Source organism: Chenopodium quinoa, unplaced genomic scaffold, assembly GCF_001683475.1.
Source record: "Chenopodium quinoa cultivar QQ74 unplaced genomic scaffold, ASM168347v1, whole genome shotgun sequence".
Taxonomy (NCBI): domain Eukaryota; kingdom Viridiplantae; phylum Streptophyta; class Magnoliopsida; order Caryophyllales; family Amaranthaceae; genus Chenopodium; species Chenopodium quinoa.
Genome location: NW_018744633.1, coordinates 3,972,346 through 3,986,376, shown reverse-complemented (window position 1 = coordinate 3,986,376; position 14,031 = coordinate 3,972,346). Strand labels below are relative to the sequence as shown.

Here is a 14,031-nt window from a genome sequence, read left to right as displayed (position 1 = left end):
GGAATGAAGACAAGCCAAAATTAGTTCTTATTCAAAAAATACTGATGACAAATAAAGATCTAGAGCTCAAAATTCATTACCTAAACAGAATTCAGGAAACATGCCTTAATCTGACCTTCAAAAATTACAAGTATTTTACTCAGAAAACAGGACTTTGATGTCTGTGATCTGGTGAATTTTCTGACATTTGACACTCCCCTGCATCCTGTCACAAACCATATCCTGTAGCCCTGGATTTAATACATAATCACGATGATCTTATTCAACAAATGTATTACATTCACTAATTCTGAATTGAGATCTTTAAACAAGATAACAAAAAAAAATCAATTCTTCAGTTGCTTAATTTCCTTGAGTAGATCAAAGCATTGAGTCCACTGGTAGGATTCTTATGGAAAATCTCATTGTCCTGAAACAATTCTTTGTATATGGACAAAGCAAATTCCTTAAAAAGCTAGCGAGGAGAGCTCATCTCCATAATTAACTCCTTCTCAAAATTAATCTGGCGAGATGTATTCTGGTCTTGGGAGGGCTGAACACAAGAGTGCTTATGTACACTTAGCAAGCCATTGTTTCCATTATTGCATTGATTAGACCCAGGGTGCTTTGATTTCTTCATCAATCCTTCTAACTCTTTTGCAATGTCCTTCATAGATGGCCGGTCTTCTCCTTTAACACTAAGGCATTGATCTACAAGATTTCCAATGGTAATAAGCTCCTCCTGAGATGCTTCCTTCATGAGTTGAGGCTCAAGGATATCAAAAAGCTGATTGCTCTTGATTGAACTAATGAATTGCATCGCTAAATTCCTATCTTCCAGTCCAGTCTCCCATGAAATTGGCTTTCTCTTCGTTAACAATTCAACAAGAACTACTCCAAAGCTGTAGACATCACTCTTCTCAGACAGATGACTTGTCAGAAAGTACTCCGGATCAAGATATCCAAAAGTTCCTTGAACCAGGGTGGTAACTTGATCTTGATCAATGGGAACTAACCTAGAGACTCCAAAATCCGCTATTTTTGCTGTAAAATTATCATCCAAAAGAATGTTGGAAGACTTGATATCTCTATGGATGATAGGCATTGAAGCTGCAGAGTGCAGATAAGCAATCGCATTAGCAGCCTCAGTTGAAATTCTTAGACAGTGTTCCCAAGAGAGCCAACGGGGGCCATCATTGTGTATGTGATCAAAGAGAGTTCCATTAGAGACATATTCATAAACCAACAAGGGCACTTCAGTCTCCAAGCAACATCCTAAGAGTTTTACCACATTTCGGTGGTTAATCTGGGTTAGGATTACCACCTCATTGATAAACTGCTCGACTTGACTCTGATCACTTACCACAGATTTTTTTATTGCAACTACTTGGTTATTTGGTAAATTCCCCTTATACACGGTACCAAATCCACCACGTCCTAGAATGTTATTTTTGCTGTAATTGTTGGTAGCTTCCCTTAGCTCTTGAGTAGTAAATATTTTTGTTGAATCATTGTTACCTTGGTTCAAAGTAAGTCGCTGTTTCAACAAAAAGCCGCCATTTTGATGGAAGAACTTCTCCTTCAATTTCATATGCTTCCTTCTCTTAATACAAAGGTATATGCAGCTCATGTTGCCAGTACACAGCATTAAGCCAATTATTGAACCTGCGTAAATAATTTTTTGGCCCATTACTCAGTCATGTACTTGTATATGCTCAACAAACAGGTTACAGGTGTCTTCATGTATCAATAATATTAATGTTATTAGTCAACATCATTTCTGATTTCAGAAAGCATGACAAATCATGTTTTACTGCGCTTTCTTATATCATGCATAATGTATATATACCATAAGCCAATATTGTTTCAGTTGTGAGCCTTGTTCAATTCATAGCAGTCCCTAACACATAGTAATACTCAAGTTTGGAATACTTACTGCCAATGATAAACCAAATGATTCGTTGTGTATTTGGATCACGGTCAATGCCAATACAATGATAAAGATTTCCATCTTTGGAGCACCCTCGTTTGCATCCCTTACACTCTCTTGGGACTAGAATTGAAGGAGACTGATTATGATCACGAAATTAAGATTGAACAGCATAACAATAAAACTATAATGATTAATATATACGAAGTAAAAGTTAGGATTGTTTATGCTTACCTTGGCATCCATAAGGAAGATAAGGATTCCCATAATAGCCATATTTGCAGTAGCAATTAAAATTCTCTAGAGGACCTTCAGCAGGATAGCAGTACCTGTTTCGGTCATCAGAGGGCACTGCTATGTTTCCAGAGGCCCATTGCAGTACAGTCGGGATAACTGCAAACTCTGAGAGACTTGGATCAACCACCTTGTTTACAATTGCGGTCTTATTAATCAACATGATGTTCGTGCAATTATATTCACCTTTACCAAAGTTAAAAACATTTAAACGATAAAAGTCAAGTGACGAAGGAACATCTATGCTGCAACACCCACGGCCAGTGCAGTTATTCGTTATTATATGACCCTTATCACAAGCTGTCGTACACCCACCTAAGGCTTTATTACTTCTATCCAACAAGAGAGTACTACTCCCACAACCCCCCACGATAAAAGCATTGGAATCCCCAAAGAACCAGTAAGGAGTTCCCCTAAGGTCGATGCTAGTTATGTTTACATCTTGGACGCTGCAGGTCCTCTGCAGCGGCGTGTTCACTATTAAGGTGTGTGTATACATGTTTTCTAGACTAATCTCTACCACCTCATAGTTGAATTTACTCAGAAAAGGCTTTGGAGAAAGCAGAGAGGTATTGCAAGTAACAGCATATGGTAAGCTGTGGTAGCAATCTTCCCCTATACCAAACGGGTACGGAATGCTCACATTCCCACAGATATCCTGACAGCCAGGTTTCGCAATGGGAGGATCAGCTGTCATCGGCGGCAATGAAGATGCCGCCATCAACAATTGGTGCACCAACATAAATAGAGCTATAATGATGAGCTGAAACATGTTATAAAACATGGTACCAAAGGCTTTTTGTATAATGGACAGCATATATAAAAACTAAGTTGTTACAAATGAAAAGAGTAGAGCTTCACAGCAATAATCATAATATCATATAGATATCCCCTAAGAAGAATTGATGGTCAGCGGATTCAGATCCACCTAATCTAAAACTAGGGGTATACTTAAGAAAACAAGGGGAAAGTCAACAAAAGACAACTTAACCCAAAGTGAATGCTGTTTCTGGCCAATTTATATAATACTGACAAGATACACAAAATCCACTTCAGAAAAAGGTCAGTGTCAGCATCTATTATCTACAGGGTATTATAATATTCCTTTTTTTCTTTTTAATTTCTACTCAATCACTGAGTAATATAGATTAGAATACCAAGGAAAATAAAATTAAACAAATAGATACAATATAAAATTGAGGGAGGGGAAAGGTAGATAATTTGTGGGGTGATGGGGTTAAGACGATAATAGACATCTAATAAAATTGGAATGAAGGAGAAGTGAATAGAACAAAATAACTCACTAACCAAAAAGTATGTAGAACCAAAAAAAACAACAACCACAAACAATTGGGGCGGCTTATTTTTGAACGAGCAAAGAAATTTAAGTTAAGAAGATACCTTTAACAAAGTATTACCTCTGTCCGAAAATAATGGTCACAACTCATGCGTCCGTTGCATCGTATGTTGAGACTTTGGGAAAAAACAAATTCCCAAAGAAATAGAACTTTGACCTTCCACTAGCAAATCTTTAATCTTTTGACACTCCCTTCAGTATTCACTCTCTTTCACACTAGATTCCCAACCGCCCATGTGATTAAATAATTAACAATACATATTCGACTAAACAAAACAATGAACAAGTGACTATTGAGATCACCAGGCCAGCAGTTCCATATATCTGCAGGATCTCTGTCAGATATTCCACATTAATCTGAGAGTTGCTACTGAGGTTACTATATACTCTGAATCAATGTATCCTTAGATTTCTATTGCAGCCTGCTGGCCATGCCGGTGTCATTTCTTTACAGTGAAATATATAAAAGATGATATCACGATACATGAAGCAAACAACTACAAGCAATACTGTTCTTGCACGTAATATACTAACAAAAAAACATCTAAACTCAAAGCTATTAAAATTAAACAAAGAATCTTAAAACATGCCTTAATTTGATAGACCACCACCTATTTGGTGGAATTGGATAAATTTGATCTCCCAGGCAATTGCATTGTTTGCTTCAGTAAGTTGAAACGTTGTTGCACTTATAAAGAGTGGACATTTTCAATCCTGAAATTATTGTTTACAGTATGGATAAAAGAATTTCTTGATCAGCTAACAAGGGGAACTCATCTCAACAATTAAATCCTCCTCAAAATTTATCTGACGGGTTACATTCTGATCTTCGGAAGGCAGAATGATCAAGTGTCTATGTTCTTCATTATCGTGCTGATTAGAACAAGGTTGTATTATTATCTTCTTCATCAGTCCTTCTAACTCCGTTGCAACATCCTTCATGGATGGCCGATCATCTCCTTTTACACTAAGACATTTCTCTACAAGATCTGCAATGCTAAAAAGTTGCTCCTGAGATGCTTCCTTCATGAGTTGAGGCTCAAGAATATCACAAAATTGATTGCTCTTGACTGAACTAATGAATTGCATCGCTAAGTTTCTATCTTCAAGTCCAGTCTCCCATGAAATTGGTTTTCTCTTTGTTAAAAGTTCAACCAGAACCACGCCAAAGCTGCAGACGTCACTCTTCTCAGACAGATGACTTGTCAGAAAGTACTCTGGATCAAGATACCCAAATGTTCCTTGAACCAGGGTGGTAACTTGAGTTTGATCGATGGGAACTAACCGGGAGACTCCAAAATCCGCTATTTTTGCAGTAAAATTATCATCCAAGAGAATGTTGGAAGACTTGATATCTCTATGGATGATGGGCATTGAAGCTGCAGAGTGCAGATAAGAAATTGCATTGGCAGCCTCAGTTGAAATTCTCAGACAGTTTTCCCATGAAAGCCACTGTGCACCATTATTGTGTATGTGATCGAAAAGAGTTCCATTGGAAACAAATTCATAGACCAACAAGGGAACTTCAGTCTCCAAGCAACATCCTAAGAGTTTAACCACGTTTCGGTGGTTAATCTGGGTTAAAATTACCACCTCATTGATGAACTGCTCGACTTGACTCTGGTCACTTACCATGGATTTTTTTACTGCAACTACTTGGTGATTTGGTAAAATCCCCTTATACACAGTACCAAAACCACCACGTCCAAGAATGTTGTTCTTGCTATAATTGTTGGTGGCTTCCCTCAACTCTTGAGTAGTAAATATTCTTGTTGAATCATTGCTGCCTTGGTTCAAAGAAAGCCGTTGTTTCAACACAAAACCACCATTTTGGTGGAAGAATTTCTCTTTCATTTTCAAATGCCTCCTTTTCTTAACACAAAGGTATATGCAGCTTATGTTTCCAGTACACAGCATCAGGCCAACTATTGAACCTGCATGAAGCACTTTTAAGCCTCATTACACAGTTGTACACTTGTATATGCTTAACATACTAGAGTTATCATGTATCAATTACACTAAAATTTTATAATGAGCTTAAATAATGAGACTCAGCATCATTCAACTCCAGAAAAACATGATAATGTATATAGATATACTAATTTCTCTGCTGAAATCTTAGTTCTGTTCATGGTAGTCTAAATGCTATTCCTTAATTTATAACAGCAGAGCATAAGTATGGAACACTTACCACCAAGAAGAACCAAAAGGATCAACCGGGTATGAGATTTATCAGAATTGTATCGAACACATAGATAATGGTTCCCTTGTTTGGTGCACCCTAGCTTGCATTCCTTGCATTCTTTTGGTACTAATTAAGTTGGGAAAAAGTTAACTGAATCAGAAATTGTAATTGGGCAGCACTTTAAATTTTATTCTGAAATGTATCAGACAGTAAAGATCTGTAATGCTTACCTTGGCATCCATACGGAAGATAAGGATTCCCAAAAGTTCCATAATTGCAGTAGCAATCATACTTATCTGGAGGGCCTTGACAATTCTTGTTTGGGTCATCAGCAGGCATTGTTATGTTTCCGGGTGTCCACTCCAGTACTGTCGGGACTACTGCAAACTTAGAGAGACTTGGATCAACTGCCCCGCTGATAATTGATGAGGTTCTATTCATTAACATGGCGTTTGTGCAGTCATTAGTACCATTACCAAAGTTGAAGATGTTCACGCTGTAAAAGTCAAGTGAAGAAGGAAGATTAAAGCTGCAACACCCACGGCCAATGCAGTCATTCGTTATCATAGGAATCTTATCACAAACTGTTGCACAACCTCCAATGATCTTGTTGCTTCTATCTAACAAGAGGGTGCTACTCCCACAACCCCCAACAAAAAGAGAATTGTACCCCGCCGTAAACAAATAAGGAGTTCCCCTAAGGTCGATGCTGCTTATATTTGTATCTAGGATGCTGCAGGTTCTCTGCAGCGGAGTTTTTACAGTTATAGTGTTCTGAACCAAAGTATGAATACTTATCTGTTCAACCTCAAGGTTAAATTCGTTCAAGAAAAGTTTTGGGTGCAACAAAGAGGTATTGCAAGTAACCTCATAGGGTAGGCTGTGGTAGCAGTCATCCCCTATTCCAAAAGGGTACGGAATGCTCACATTCCCACAAATATCCTGACAACCAGGCTTTGCAATAGGTGGATACGCCACCATCAGTGGTGAAGATGCCACTGTAAGCAATGGGTGAACCAAAAAATATAAAGCTATTAAGATGAACTGGAGCAAGAGGTAGTTCATTGTTCCCAAAATATTTCAATTTTTACCTACCAAGAAGCTGTTTGGTCAGAACCATCTGATTCAAAATTATCCTTCTCCTGCAAGTTCTGAAATCCTTTAGCCCATAATGCTCAAGATAGGGGACTTCAACCTATTAAAAAAAAAGGAAAAGAATACTTGAAATTTGAAAACAGTGTAAAAGTCAACAACATACAACTTACCAAAAATGAAGCACAAAGCACAGCTAACCATGTGGAAGAACGTGAATGTTGAAATAATAGGATACTAATCAAATTATATAATAATTCAATCTGTAATTAATAAAATACCAACAAAACAGTGGTAGTAGCCTTTTATTGGACAATCAAAGATTTTTTAAAACTTGCCTTGTTGTCTGAATAATTTAACATTTCATATCCTTTAACAATTCCTCCTCCTTTCGCTCTCTTTCAAACTAGATCCAAACCCATATAGTTAAGTACTTACATTGACATACGGAGTACTTCACAGTTTACATGGTACATTAAGTAGGAGTGGGAAGCTGATTGTGAAGAAACTAGAGGAAAATTAAGGTCACATTAGCATTTTTTTAACTTCATTTAACTGACAGAAATGATAGCTTCACTTAAAATGTAACGCAATAGTGCTAGACCTTGGAAATTCATCAAGACCTTGCCAAAGCTCAATTGCTCAAAGGCTTTGTGTATCATGCATCTTCCGTTTTACATCACTCCAGATTCTGTCATCTTGCGTTGCAACCCCCTCAACTCCTTGAACACGAGTCCAAAGGCTTCTGCATTTTTTGAAGCTGTAATACAACTTCCTCCATGGTTGGCCTTCTTTCTCCTTGACTTTGGACACACCTCATAGTAAGCTCAGTAAACTGTGCTATAGTAGATTTTACACTTCCTTCTAGCAATAATCTCTGATCAACAATGTCTAACACACAATTTTGTGTTGTATATGAAATAAAGTAACTAACTAAATCACCACCTTGTTTCCACATATTTGCAGGATCTTTCCCGGTTATCAGTTCCACCATAACAACCCCAAAACTATAAACATCACATTTCTCAGAGACCACTAAGGTCTCTGCATACTCCGGATCAATGTATCCTTCACTTCCCACGAGCGGCCATTCTGGTTTCAATTCCTCAGGGTCAATAGAAATGGACAGTCCGAAGTTAGAAAGTTTAGCAGAGAGAGACTCATCCAAGAAAATGCTTGCTGACTTGACATTCCTGTGAACAATAGGCTTTGATTCTGCAGAATGCATATAAGAAATTGCATACGCAATTTCAGTGGCAATTCTCAAGCGATTTTTCCAGGAGATCCAGCACTCACTTGACCTATGCAAATGGTCAAACAAGTTACCATGCATTAACTCATGGACGAGCATGGGAACATGAGTCTCTAAGCAACAACCATAGAGGCGAACCACATTTTTGTGGCTGATATGCTGCTTGATAGTGACCTGATTTAAGAAGAACTCAATCAGTTCATCTGAGCCAGAAAGGCCATGACGGGTCTTTATAGCAACAGCTCGATCTTCAAGGTTTCCTCTATATACAGTGGCAATATTGCGACCAATGATCTGAGCTGGATGATAACCATTTGTTGCACGATAAATATCTTCATCTGAATATATCTTAATTGGCTCTTTACCCTTGCCTTTAAAGCATGCAATCTGCATCTCCAAAAGAACAGCCCCATTGCGGATGAAGTTTCTCTCTTTTTCCTCTGATGTTAATTCATTAATAGTTGGGATTTCAAGCATGTATGGATCATAAGAACTACACGAATAGCAGCTTTTTAACATCTTAAAGACCTGCAAAACACCAGCTAGTTTTGTGAGTGACTTCAGTAGTTGCAATCTAACAAATTACAGCCTAATTACAGCCCTTACCTATCATATAGAGAAAAAGAATAATTAACTGTCTAACAAACCTGAGGCAAAGTAAAAATATATTATCAAACACCATGTTCCAAAATGACAGGTAACCTAAGCTGAAAGTCCTTTTTAAGATCACATTCATATATAACATGGAATTATTGCCTATAGCAGTATAGCCTCAGCACAACGTGCTCCTTTTGAACCTTGGAACAGGAACAATAAAAAAGGTATTCATCAAAATTAGATTTAAAATAACAGATTAACAGATTGCAATCAGCACCCACCCAAGTGCTTTTTTTGCCAAGAAATGGGAGGATGTCAATTGAAATAGAAACCTCATATCCTATACTAGGCAAGATCCTAAGCAAATCGAAAACAAAATTATGATGATAAAGTTATTATACACTAGTAACTAGTTACATAATACGGAATATATGATAACAAACTAGACGTCAAGAAGTGAATTGCAATGCGAATTTTCGTACAAGTTCACAGCCAACAGAATGATGCTCATTAAGATCTTTTAAAAATTTTAGGCATCCTATCCTATATTATATGAAGTAATAAACAAGTCATTAAAAAGCTAAGTAATGCTGTAGAATTTTCCTTAAAAAAAGGTTCTCATACATCATATTTATCCACATGTATACCAACGGAAACCAAGTTAACATGACATAATAACTTCCCCTTTGCTATCAACACTATCCCATGCATTAGCATGAGTATATTCTAGCAAAATCTAATTCTATAGACATACTCAACAAATTTTGTAAAGAAACTATTATGAATTGAAATCTAAATAAAGATGTCAGTCGAATTAATACAATTACCTTGAACTTCATGGGCTTCTGAAGAGACATGTGAAGTAATACACAGAAGAAAAATAGGAAATCAAAGAAGAAAGAGTAGCTAAACAAGACTAAGGGGATCTAAGTTATATCTTTTGGATTGTTGGTATAACCATCAGAAACAAAAATCAGACTTAGAATTTATATTTAAGCCTTCTTTTAGATAAGTTGCCAGTTTGACTTATTATAGCAGTTATAATTGACTTAGTCTTAAGATGCAGTGTACACTGTAACACAATTGAACAGTTGATTAGGTACAATACTCTATTACTCTGACACTTCACTAGAAAATGGGACCATTGCATAGTCTATGGACTTATAAGAGTTATAACCAATAACATAAAATCGATACTCATACAATCATACAGTCGGTAAACAACAACAAATAGGGTGATTTTGTCGAGAAGTTTCGGAAGGTTCAGATGTACGAAATCTTATCCCTAATGAATGTAAAGATGTAACCAAAATACCCTAGAAACGCTGCTAAGCCAAACCTCTAAATTCCATTTTCCATGAAAGTAATTTCTATCTCAACCCAAAAAAGAGTAATTTCAATTGAAAAAGATAAAACCCAGCAAATATATGCTCATTATAGATCAAAAGAACAGAAAAGAAGCATTAGTACTAGTTTCGGCAAAAAATGAGCTAACCGGGCCTTGGAGGGGTGTCTGAGAACCTCGAATTTGGGCCTTGAATGGACCTGCAAAATGAACCCCGAGCCCCGGGGGTTGAACCCGGGGCGGAGCCTCCGACGCCCAAGTTAGTTGCCAAACAATGCATATTTTGAGAGGAGTTTAGGGGAGAGAGTGGAGGAGTATGGTCATCTTAGATGATAAGAGTGACCTCCTTTTACCTTATGCCCTTTGAGGGGTATTTATATGAGTACATAAGTGGGTTTATGAGCCCTAAAATTACATATGTGGGCCGTTGAAGGCCATATTGATGTATTTGACTTATTTGGGGCCTTTTATACCTTTTTTATGCCCTTTGGGCTTATATGGGTAGAGTTACCCAAGACTAAAATGGGTATGACCATTTTAGTACCCAAACAGTACTTATAGTAAGAAGTCTAGCTTAAAGAAATTACCAATTTCCCACCTTCAGTAGAAACGAATTAATAAAATCAAATCAGATAAAGTAAAATTTGAGTTTCAAATCTAGTTGGGAAAGCCAAATTGGATTCCAATCAACCAGAGAAAAAGCTCAAACCTTGCAAGATCTGGGGTCACAGAAACTTTCTTACGAATACATGTGAAGAAACGAAGAAAGCATTTTGGAGGGAGAGATGAACCCTTAAAAAAGGGTGTGACACTGTGACTATTGTCGAAGGGATGAAAATGGTTTGCAATTTTGTATGGATTGGTCTTTGGAAATTTGGCATTCATTAATCGTTAATATTGTGCACAAACTTTTAAAAAAATCGGGTGTACAATAATTATTGTATATCCATTATAAAGATAACCTAAAGTGATTAAAAGTTACCCCTGAAATGAATAAAAGTTACCCCAATATGCGTTAAAGTAACCAAATTCAAATAAAAATTATCTACGCTTTATTAGTAAAGAATCACATTTTAAATGACTATAAATCAATCAGAGGTTTTTCAGTGCGGCAAGTCACATGGTGCGGCACGGTTACTTGTATTTTAGGGTTACTTGTAGTTTGGGGTTACTTGTATGGTGTTACTTGTATTATGAGGTTACTTGTATTGGATACTTGTATCGTGGGGTTACTTGTATGTGTTACTTGTATTCTGAGTAACTCCAGACCAAAATCTCATACCAAACCAGTAACACCCTATAAATAACCCCTGATTAAAACCAATAACAGCCATACAAGTAACCCTACAATACAAGTAACACCTGACAAAACCAGTAACACCCTACAAGTAACCCGACCAAAACCAGTAACACCCATACAAGTAACCCCTGACAAAATCAGTAACACCCTATAAGTAACCCCGACCAAAACCAGTAACACTCATACAAGTAACCCCGGAATATAAGTAATACCTACAAGTAACCCCTGACAAAACCAGTAACACCCTACAAGTAACCCTTGTCGCACCATGTGGCCAGCCACATACAAAAATTTATATAATCAATTATTAGTGATTGAATGTAATTAACTTACCTTTATAAAACTTTTTTTGTTGTTGATTTATATAAAAATTATATTATGTTTAAAGTTACCCAAAAAAAAGACAAAAAGTTACCCTAAAATTAGCTAAAAGTTATCCTTATATTGCTCGATGTACACTAATGTTAGTGTAAACCGGATGTATACAAAAGTTTTTGTTGTGGACCAAATCCATATACAAACCATACCCAATTTGGCAACTACAATGGTTATAGCTATATACTCGTACTTGCTTGCAATTTATAAAACACAATAATTACTCGTATTAGCTTGACCATTTGAGCTAAAAATTAAATTTGCTTGAGAAAAAACTTGCTAGGTTAATAACTTAATATATTAATAAAATTAGATTTAAAAAGCTGAGTAACAAATTAAGACTCAATTAAATCACAGGCTAGTAGCTAACCATTGGAGCATAATTTAGCTACAAAAAAAAATAAAAAAATAAAATAAAAAAAATAAACCAACTGGTTTTTCTATATAGTAACTCTGTTAATTTCACTTTTCTACATGATGCCCCAACATATATCACTTTCCACACTGTAGCCCAAATATACATTTTGTTTTCATACGGTAACCTTGTCGTTAAAAATTTCGTTAGTGGAGCCCACTCTCGATTTATTTATATTTTTTTATTGATTTGCGCGTTGAAAAATGTTCCAGCTAAGGTTTTGGGGTTTATTTTAGGTTTTAAGAAACCAAATTGAGCTCAAATTTGACAAAAAAAATAACCTAAATGCCTCGTTTTGCTTATTAAGAAATGTCTCGATTTACGTGTTTACATTTTAACACACAAAATGAGACATTTACATTATTTTTTTGTGAAATCTAAGTTCAATTTGGTTTCTTAAGAACAAAGTAGCTCCAAACCTTAAACCTAACATTTTTCAACGCACAAATCAATAAAAAAAAAAAAACAATAAATTGAGAATGAGCCTCACTAACGGAATTTTTAACGACGGGATAACAGCAAGGCTGTATAGAAACAAAATATATCTTGGGGTTATAGCAAGGTTACAGTGTAGAAAGTGATATGTGGTGTTGGGGCAGAACGTAGAAAAGCGAAATTTACAGGATTACGATATAAAATAAAAAAACACTCTGTACTCAGCAAAATCCACCTTTGCCATACAATCTTTTATGACTGCACTCAACCAAACTAACCTTATAAACCCTTGTACTCTGTTCCCATACAATGAAAGTTGTTACAACAATAAACCACCATTTTGTAGAAAGAATTTTTCTTCCATCTGATAAGTTTCTACCAATAAGTATTTTTTTTAAATCAAGCTAAAAATATTATTTGAGCATGAAGATTGAAGCACTCTCTAGTCTCTACAACAAGTCAAGCACCAGCAGCAGAAGCGGCAGTATTGGCTTACCTTTCTATTCTTGTTATTAAAGTGTGCAGGATAACCCATAGAGCAAGAAGCATATGTCAACTGAAGTGACTGTACCCCTGCAGTCGTCACAGGAAGTAATCATCTTTCCAAGCAGCAAATAGAGATCCTGTCTCTATAACAACAGGAGAAGAAAGTTATCCATCATAATTACTCTTTGAACTAGTCACCGCCATTCTTGTGCTCAATTTTCAAACAAATTAGGTGCAGAAAATCAAGGGTAAAAATCAAACAACAGGTGTGCAAGAACATTTACTGATTAATATCTGAATCAATCAGTAAAATGAATTTGTAGCAGCATACGTAACTTCTCTTAATGATGAAATGATGCCAATCACAATTTTACAAAATAATGATCAAAATCGATCCAACAAGAAAGAATAGGAGCAAATTTTTTTATATAAAAAATCAAGAATTTTAAAAAAATAAATAAATCACTTAAACTCCTGCTTTTGTACCATGAAAAACATCACATAAATCTGAGAGAGAATATACAACTGAGGAAAGTACCAAAGGTTACCTGACTTACCTCATTGCCAAGTTTCCTTCATCCTCAAAGATGGAAAAAAATTGTGCTCACTGCTCAGTACTTTGAACAGTACGACAAAGTATAATAGAAACATGCAGAATGTAACAGCATAAGCACCTGTTCTTATTTGCATACAATTTTCTAAAACAATAAGCATCTTATTGTTGGTAAATTACAGAGAGAAGAAAAGATGACAGGCCTAGTATATCTGAGATTGTATATTGAAAGAAGATTGTACAAGTCATATTCCTTCGCTCATGAGGTACATAGCCAAATAGAAGGTTGCAGACATTAAAGTAGAACTTCAATATTACAGTTGTATATAACCACGAATCTCCAAAGCAAGAAAAATTGGGAGCATCAAACTGGTTACATGATTACATCTTATCATTTTAGATTCACCGAGACAACAAATATGGTCATACAGAAATG

The 14,031-nt window shown here is 36.1% G+C and overlaps 2 protein-coding genes across 3 annotated transcripts; both read right to left on the bottom strand.

Annotated features, from left to right (window-relative positions):
* Nucleotides 1-4: 4 nt before the first annotated feature.
* Nucleotides 5-6,833, bottom strand: LOC110701589. Its single transcript, XM_021879220.1, has 7 exons — nt 5,976-6,833; nt 5,752-5,871; nt 4,321-5,494; nt 3,864-3,927; nt 2,144-3,029; nt 1,916-2,032; nt 5-1,644 (listed from the first exon to the last, which is right to left on the bottom strand). Exons 1-7 carry the CDS (start codon nt 6,808-6,810, stop codon nt 455-457), a joined length of 4,386 nt encoding a protein of 1,461 aa, XP_021734912.1. The 5' UTR covers nt 6,811-6,833; the 3' UTR covers nt 5-454.
* Nucleotides 6,834-6,854: 21 nt separating this feature from the next.
* LOC110701114 (wall-associated receptor kinase-like 22) lies at nt 6,855-10,999 on the bottom strand. Of its 2 annotated transcripts, XR_002507313.1 has the most exons (3): nt 9,514-10,999; nt 7,442-8,617; nt 6,855-6,940 (listed from the first exon to the last, which is right to left on the bottom strand). XR_002507313.1 is itself a non-coding variant. In XM_021878708.1 (2 exons), exons 1-2 carry the CDS (start codon nt 9,541-9,543, stop codon nt 7,553-7,555), a joined length of 1,095 nt encoding a protein of 364 aa, XP_021734400.1. In that variant the 5' UTR covers nt 9,544-10,999; the 3' UTR covers nt 6,947-7,552. The 2 variants fall into 2 exon arrangements, 1 of the variants encoding a protein (XP_021734400.1); XM_021878708.1 differs by lacking the exon at nt 6,855-6,940 and having other exon boundaries at nt 6,947-8,617.
* Nucleotides 11,000-14,031: the final 3,032 nt, after the last annotated feature.